General features: G+C 44.9%; 1 protein-coding gene across 4 annotated transcripts; it reads right to left on the reverse strand.

Moving 5' to 3' along the window:
* Positions 1 to 4,989: 4,989 nt before the first annotated feature.
* LOC123430264 (ferredoxin-thioredoxin reductase catalytic chain, chloroplastic-like) lies at positions 4,990 to 7,240 on the reverse strand. 4 transcript variants are annotated; one of them, XM_045114141.1, is made up of 6 exons: positions 6,990 to 7,233; positions 6,721 to 6,857; positions 6,340 to 6,409; positions 6,139 to 6,210; positions 5,737 to 5,900; positions 4,990 to 5,232 (listed from the first exon to the last, which is right to left on the reverse strand). In XM_045114141.1, exons 1-5 carry the CDS (start codon positions 7,172 to 7,174, stop codon positions 5,888 to 5,890), a joined length of 477 nt encoding a protein of 158 aa, XP_044970076.1. In that variant the 5' UTR covers positions 7,175 to 7,233; the 3' UTR covers positions 4,990 to 5,232; positions 5,737 to 5,887. The 4 variants fall into 4 exon arrangements, with proteins under 4 accessions (XP_044970076.1, XP_044970075.1, XP_044970077.1 ...); XM_045114140.1 differs by having other exon boundaries at positions 6,340 to 6,412; XM_045114142.1 differs by having other exon boundaries at positions 4,991 to 5,232; positions 6,340 to 6,412; positions 6,994 to 7,240.
* Between the last annotated feature and the right edge of the window lie 1,265 nt (positions 7,241 to 8,505).

Consider the following 8,505-nt stretch of genomic DNA (forward strand, 5'->3'; position numbering starts at 1 on the left):
TCTCCCTCTGTTACTTTTCTCTTTTGTTTTATAACCGTTGGATCTAAGAGGATGGCTTAGATTAGATATAGGAAATAACCTTTCGGTTTATTTCAGTTAACCCATGGTTTTCTTTTCACTTATCATTTAACCAGTGAGTTTGTTAGAGCTAGGCTGTTTGCTCTTAGCGCAGCAACAAACATCCTCCACAGCCAATAGAAGCTTGCCACGTATACCCCTCGTTTAGCACTAGTAGCTGCAGTTTTTCTGCAAAAACAGCAACTTTGAATCTTGTTTTGGCCACAACTGTTTATACCGAAAGTCCAATGACTTTGATTCTTTTTCCAGTAGCTCAAAAATTTCCTGTAGTTTTTAAAAATATATAATTTGTCTATGTTTGAGATTTTTAAATATAAGTTAGAGCAGATTTAGTTTAAACCTTGTTCTGCCTATTCCAGGAGTTTGAAAAATGATTTTGAGTTGATTCTTTTTGCTACTGTTTTCTAGTGATAAAAGCTTACTGTGGTAAAAATTTCAGATTTGTTTGATTATTTTAGATCACTGTTTGATGTGAAACAATTTCTGTTTCACCGCTTTTAGGATTTCGGCTAATTCATTTTCTACTTTTGTTTTAAAATATTTTCTTTATTATTTCAGAAAGATTATTATTGTTTGTTTATGTTAGTTAACAGTAGTTTTGCAACAAGTTGTTATTTTATTTTTATTTGTTTTAATGAAATCAATTCTAGTTCGTTGGTAACTTGCAATTGGTTTCCACGTGTTTCAAATCCCGTTTGGGAATACTTTCAAAGGTTTTGTGAAAAACATTTTTATTTTATCTTAGTTAGATTTATATCTTAGTTCCTTGTTATTATTTTCTGTTAGACAAAACTATTTAGTGGTTGACGTAGTAGAAGACTCTTTAGTTCTATTTGAAGTTTCTTTCGGTTGCTCGTTCGCTCTCTCTCTTTTGTTTGATTGCTAGAATCCTTGCTAGTATGTGTGCTTATGTGGATGATATGTTGTTATATAGATTTCATCGGAGAGTGACGAGTAGTCTATCAAGTTATTTTCTCGAGAAATTCTTCTTCGTCAACATCACAGGCAAGTCACTTTGATCATACTATCACATATGTTTTATGCATCGTAGTTATACCATCCTATTCCCAATTGCATGCTGCCTAGGTACTTGGAAACTTTATTGTAAGTTGTAGTATCATGTGGTAGGAACACAACAACCCCGACACTTGCCCCCGGGACGACAATGTTATATTTGCTATACTTAAGTAGACAGGATATCGGTTGAGTGTATACCACGAGTGATGCGAGGTTGATATAATAATCAAGACCGGACTAAGACAAGATTTTCAAGACCTCGGACGCAATGCAACACTGGGTGAAGGACGGTTGACCGGCTCCCTGGAAAACCCAGTGGATGCCCGGGATGCTGGAGAGGCCATGTCATCCTGCGGAAAGCTTCACCCAGGCTCAAAGGGACGGACGGAGACTTCAAAACTCAAGGCTTACCTGCACAGCCACAAGTCATTATGGGCTCTGGCTTGGTTGGACAACGCGGCGACTCTGGACAGGCGATGCTAGCAGATGTAGACGAACGGTAGGAATGGATGGGCACCGACAGGGATTTAGAGGGACCCGTTGAAAGACCATGTTTTGATCATCCGGTCTTCAAACACCCTGAAGTGCGAGGACAAATCCGGAGGCGATCAAATCTTGTGGGGAACGTGGGCAAAACTCTGCAGAGTACTCAAACCTAATCGATTAGCCGTGTCCACGGTCATGGACAACTTGAGCCAAAGGAACTAAAGTTATCTGGATTTCTCAACACCATTATATATATTTGATGAGGGTAATTATTGACAACTCGGGTACGAGAACTGGTTGGTGGAACCATCTCGTTAACAACCAACACTGTAGTAACATTTTTCTTTTTAGCCCTCTCTTGTTGTAGGATAAAACTGGCTTTATGCAACATTCAGCTCCACCGACCAAATATGCATGTAGAGGTAGTTGATTATTACTTTACCCCTCTCTTATGTGACTTGCCGGCATATTCAATATGCTGACCTACACGGCTGCAACGTCTTATGTTGCAGATATTTTTCTTCGACGAGTAAGAGTACGATTCAGGGTTACGGTCTACACTCAACTTGCCGTTGGTGTTTATTGGGACTCCACTCCCTTGACCACTTCCGCTGAGATATTTAAGGTATATATCAGTTTTACGTTATTTACAAGTGATTGCACTTTGATATATACATTGATGTACTGTGTGTGCCAGCATACTGATCCAGGGATGGCACAGATACACAGAGGCTTGACTCGTTTTGAGTCGGGTCGCTACACGACCGCTATCCAGCATGCATCTAGTGTATTGAGTTCATGACGAACAGAGTAACGCTTTAAGCAAGATGACATGATGTAGAGAGATAAGCTCAAACCAATGATGAAAACCCCGTCTTTTTACCCTTGATGGCAACAACACGATGCATGCCTCGCTACCCCTTCTGTCACTGGGTGAGGTCACCGCAAGGTATGAACCCAAAACCAAGCACTTCTCCCATTGCAAGAATCATAGATCTAGTTGGCCAAACAAAACCCACAACTCGAAGAGAATTACAAGGATATGAAATCATGCATAAGAGAGATGAGAAGAAACTCAAATAAGATTCATAGATGATCTGATCATAAATCCACAATTCATCGGATCACGACAAACACACCGCAAAAGAAGATTACATCGGATAGATCTCCGTGAAGATCATGGAGAACTTTGTATTGAAAATCCAAGAGAGAGAAGAAGCCATCTAGCTACTAGCTATGGACCCGTAGGTCTATGGTGAACTACTCATCACTACTAGAAAAAGGCATGCTAGTGGCGCACCTGTTTTGGCTACTAATGGCGCACTATAGGTGCGCCACTAGCATCACGTCATTAGAATTTTTTTACTAATGGCGCACCAGGCAGTGCGCCATTAGTATAGCTCATGGTGCGCCATTAGTATCTGGTATACTAATGGCGCACCAGGAAGTGCGCCATTAGTATAGCTCATGGTGCGCCATTAGTATCTAGTATACTAATGGCGCACCAGGAAGTGCTCCATTAGTATAGCTCATGGTGCTCCATTAGTATGCCTCCCAGGGGCCATATTTACCCATCTGCTCTGGCTTACTAATGGCGCACTAGTTGACGATGCGCCACTAGTCTGCTTTTGCAGTGCGCCACTAAAGTGCTGAGTGGTGCGCCACTAGTATGAATATTTTGTATTTTTTCTGATATTTGCACAGATTACAAAACATATTATTGCACAGAATATAAAGAGCACAACATATAAACAACAGATTTATCGAATACAATAGAAGATTAGTCTCCGAACACAATTCACCATATTAGTCTCTGAATTTAAAATACCGAACAAAGTTAGAACATTACAAGTCCCGAGACCGCGAGTAGCGAGTTTGTCTTCACATTACAAGTCGATATCGATCATCTAAACTACCATCACATAGAAGAGAGCTGCGGGCATCACTACCATCTATGCGTGCGCTGCCATCATCAGTGGTGGCATCCTCGGCAGCACCATCAGTGGTGTCACCCCCGATGTCACTAGGGGTTGTGTAGTCGGGATCGGTGTCTTCCGCGGTGTCCTCATAGCGGTGAGGTTCTTCCTCCATCTCCTGGGATAGCTCCCAGAATGCCTTGCCCGAACCGCCGGCCTCATCGTTGTGGGCCATGTTTCGCTCTAAATAGAAAAAAGTTTGGTCAAAAAGTTGGTTATTGTCAAGGAACAAGATCATGGTCTCATCATTTAGGGTTTGTCGACACCAGGGCATCCTAAAAGCTAAGTTTTTATCATTTAGGGTTTGTGAACGCCGAAGGCACCCTAAAATCCTAAGCTTTCATCATTTAGGTTTTTATCGACACCGAGGCACCCAAAAAGCCAAGGTTTTATAATTTAGGGTTTGTCGACACCGGACCATAGGGACAACAAGACAAGCCTTGTGGACGGACATGCAATGGGGTGTAGACATCAGAATATGGATTGCACAAATAAATGGTGCATGCACTGCAAAAAGGAGCCCAACACAGAATTGCGATCACATCCTCAAGCAAGATGATGATCAGTCACAATAACACAAGACCGCCACCACACATCCAAACAATAAATCGCCGATGGCTCGATTACCAGCCGTTATGTATGTCCTGATTGTGAGTGTGTGTGTGTGTGTGTGAGAGAGAGAGAGAGAGGGGTTATGTATGTCCTGATTGTTCTACTTGGTAACAAAAGACTATGCAAAAGTTAAAGAAAACTTCAAAAAAATTAGGCATATAAAGCATAGCAGTATATGTTCATGTTCCTGAGCCAATGAGTAAGCTAGTGTAGATTAGGAGCCCCTTGGATTTTTTATAGTAGAATAAAGCTACAATTTTTCTTCTCCAATTTATGCCTTTTTCGACTAATCACCAACCAATACGCTCAAATAGAATGGCGATGTTCATAGAAATTTATCTAATCGCGACAACATAACAAGTAAGCTATGTACATGGCAGGAAAGGGAAGAGGCATGCCTGGGCTGTCTAGGATCTACAGGCCGTCGGGGGCGGGGGGGTGTGGTGGGGATGGAGGGGGGGACTACCACAGCAGGGAGCTCCCAATCTTCTGTTCCATGTGTAGCTTCACTTGTCTGCAATTAAAAAAGTAATTTTCTTTATGGGTCACTCGAGTCAATCAATCAGCAGGAGAAAAATTGCAATTTAAAAGGATCCTCAGGTCAACCAACAAAAGTTTGCACAGGGAAGGAAACATGCAGCGACATTATAGCTACACACGGACTGATTCAGGAGTATGGTGCTACAAGAGACACAACTGCTGAAAAGAAAAGATCCAGTATCCGTCGAAAACATAAGGATTCAGGAAACGCCCAACCAACCTGGCCTCACATATGCAAAACATATATTTCTGTCCAATTTAAGCAGGTAGCAGGCGGCCATCATGCACGTATATGAAGAACATAAGTACTAATATGCAGAGAGTGAGAGAGAGAAGACTATGCATATCAATTATATGTTCTTGCTCCTGAGAAAACTAGTAAGCTGGAACAGATTAAGAGCCTTGTCCACTTTGTTTCCTACAAGCATATTTATGCAGTCCTGGTTGGTCGAATACAGGTCAATTTCCTTGGCCCATATGTCAGACAGATTTGTGAACGTGTCTCGGCGAGTAACATCGTTCACTGGAAAACAGACGAGGCATTCATTAAATGGCATCTCTCAAAATTAGACAGCGCATTAGATATAACCCAACAAGAAACACACCAGTGAAAGAAACAGAAAAAAAGGGTTTGGCGCCCTGTGTAGTGAATGACTCCTAATAAGTTAACCAAAGCCAGAAAGAGAGTTGTACTTTTCTATGATGAAGTAGGGTCAACACTTGTATGTTCTATGATAATGATACAGTAGGCTCGGCAGTTTAAAAAAAATAAAAAAGCCTGAAAAGGTAACACTATAGATGCAGTGATTTTCTTTCAGGAAAGTCAAGCTGACCTACTTAATCATGTATGTATAACTAAAAACACAACCATCTAAGGCGATGTGTAGTTCATCAATGTAAGGAAATTGACAGAATAGTTTATTGTCAAGACTAGCCTAGTTGATGTGGCATCAAGTTCCAGCAATGTAGGACAAGGAGAAGAAAGGAGTATGACACGGCCTTCAACAGTGTGAAGAGAAAGAATTACCCATGATGATCCCTTGTGACCCTCAGTAGTAAGAGCTGGTCAAGGTCCTAAACCTTTCATGTGTACGATGGTTAAGCCAGAGGAAATCGGAGTTGCTCCTCAAGGTTGTCGGAGTTGCAGCTCTCACTGTCTCGCTGCCAACACTAGGTAATTAACAACGCCTCCTGCACCAAGCACCATGCATGAAAAATTATTCGTCCATCGGTAACTAAGTGATGCTCTACTGCCTAACTAAGTGATGTCGGACAATGATAAGAAGCCAAGAGGGGTTGAAACTGAACCACGTGGTACATCTCTGGCATTTAAACATGATGATAAAAAAGAGCATCCCATCCCTTCCCATCCTTTTTCTACAAACTACCGTAACAAGTGATAGCAAAAGGCAGAGAATTTTGCCCTCACCTTTCTCGCATGGGGACGCACGGGCAGTTCCAGAAGTCTTGGGCCGGCTCGGCGGCCTTGTCGTCATAATGCCTGGTTTGGTTCAATTCCAAAAGCAATAGGTTCAGGTAGGCATGTAAGTAAGTAACAGCACATGTCTGTGTGTCGGAAACAAAAACAGACGATGCATTCCTAACAAGGCATGAGATGATTGAATACTACCTGCAGGGGCAGAGAGGAGCTCCGAATTGATCCTTGTGGTCAGCAAGCCCGTGCAAAAAAGAGGTTTTTTCTTCTAGTTAACAAAATCAATGAATTAATCATCAAAGGAGAGGGACAGACACATCATGGGCATGAACATGAACTCTGTTAGAGCTTAATTTGAATCAATCAATCAATCAACGAGGCACATGACATCAGTACAACAGCAACAGGTATGTGAATGAACTATTTTGGTTTGTACCAGTACCACTATCATGAACCACACTGTTTGACCTTAGTTAGCTGGCATTTGCAGCAGCTGGTAGATGAAGAAGATTGAGTCGAGGCTGCAGCTAATGACCAGCAGCAGGGAAAGGATAAGGATAAGGGGAAGGGCCGGACCTTGATGACGATGGCGGTGACAGACTTGTCGGAGCAGAAGAAGGTGCTGGACCTGCGGGCGTACTGCTCCGAGAACTTGCGCATTATCTCCACAGACTTCTGCTCGGACGAATCCGCCGCTCCCCCGTCTCCGGGCGCTGCAAAACGCGGCAAGAACCGATTTTTTCAGATTCAGATGGTTTGGTTTGGGATTGGGATTGGGATTTGGATTTGGATTTGGGGGGTTTGGTTGAGAGTAGAAAGTGTTACCTTGGGCTCGGACGGCGTACCTACCTCCGCGCCATCCGCCCCTGGAGACGGGCGGCGGGCAGAGCAGGGTCCCGGCGGTGGAGGTGATGGACATCATCGGCGGTGGCCATGGGTGGGTCGAGTGGGGAAGGGGGGAGGAGAGAGGGATAAGGCGAGACGAGAGGCGGACACCAGAGGAGGAGGAGACGGACTCTCGAAGGATCATCTCATCGCCCGCTAGCTCCTCCTCCTGCACCAAGCACCATGCATCTTAGCGGGGGTGATAGCAATGGCGCATCCACAAGGGTGCGCCATTAGTGATTTTGCAAAAAAAAATATAGTATTGGAGCACCACCTACAAATGCGCCATTCGTAACCCTGGTTACTAATGGCGCACCAGCTGATGGTGCGCCATTAGTAGTTTTGCAAAAAAAATTATAGTAGTGGCGCACTGGGTGAGTGGTGCGCCATTACTAGTTAAACTAGTAATGGCGCACTCTGCCCCGGTGTGCCATTAGTAGTTTTGCAAAAAAAATAGTAGTGGCGCACCGAGTGTGTGGTGCGCCATTAGTGTCCATCACACTAATGGCACACCTGCACATGGTGCGCCACTGCTATATAGTAGTGGCGCACTACTTGTCTCGTGCGCCATTAGTGTCTATATCATCTATAGCCCTTTTCCTAGTAGTGCATGCATCATCGGAGAGGTCATGGTGTTGATGGAGAAGCCCTCCGTGTCCGAATCCCCCCTCCGGCAGGGATCTTGCGAAGACAGAAGCTTGCGGCGGCGGAAAAGCGATTGCGATGATCTCCTGATTTTTTCTGGAATTTTTGAGATTATATAGGTGAAAGACCTAGGTCAGGGGACCTCCAGGGGGGCCAGAAGCCTGGATGGCGCCCCCCTGGCCGTGGGGTGGGGGCTTGTGGGGCCCCTGGGGCTCCCCTGCCTTGGCTCCCAAGTTCTCCGATCTTCTTCCATTTGGACTCCATTTCAAAATCTCCTCTGAAAGGGGTCAAAAACATGGAAAAAACAGGAACTCGCACTTGGCACTGAGTTAATAAGTTAGTCCCAAAAAATATATAAAAGGCATGCAAAACATCCAAAGTTTGACAAGATAATAGCATGAAACCATCAAAAATTATAGATACGTTGGACACGTATCACACGCCCGTGTTGTTCCCTCGTTGTAGCCCCTGGTGATGCTGGCTGACGAGCGCAGTTCCCACGGGGGCGCGCTTGGGTCTCGCTGGCGACGTCGCGCCGAAGAGCGCGCCTAGGCCCGCCGACGCGGTGGCGATGGGCGGCGTGTCGGCGCCTGAGCTCATGCGCCACTAGGATCGCGACATGTATGTGCGTCGGGTGCTGACAGACTCGAAAGGGGGGTGGAACAGCTTGGACGCGTGGAAGGGTCGGGGCGACGGGGGGATGCCATGTGGTTGGTGAAGGCAGCAGCCCTCGGTGCTCGCTGGGAGCCTGTCTAGTGTGAACGTCGGCCGACGGGGTGGTGGAGTGTCGCAGGGCGTCCCGGCCCACCTCTGTCGGCCGCGCCACGCGAG

This window comes from Hordeum vulgare, chromosome 2H (genome assembly GCF_904849725.1).
Source record: "Hordeum vulgare subsp. vulgare chromosome 2H, MorexV3_pseudomolecules_assembly, whole genome shotgun sequence".
NCBI classification, from domain to species: domain Eukaryota; kingdom Viridiplantae; phylum Streptophyta; class Magnoliopsida; order Poales; family Poaceae; genus Hordeum; species Hordeum vulgare.

Bases quoted from the DNA above. Each gene is read 5' to 3' on its own strand.
- LOC123430264 (XM_045114142.1), bottom strand. From the start codon at position 7,174: ATGATCCTTCGAGAGTCCGTCTCCTCCTCCTCTGGTGTCCGCCTCTCG. The intron at 6,211-6,339 runs GTAGTATTCAAT...GAACCAAACCAG, and splicing joins GCTCCTCTCTGCCCCTGCAG to GCATTATGACGACAAGGCCG. The intron at 5,901-6,138 runs GTGAGGGCAAAA...TGCTTGGTGCAG, and splicing joins TGCGTCCCCATGCGAGAAAG to GAGGCGTTGTTAATTACCTA.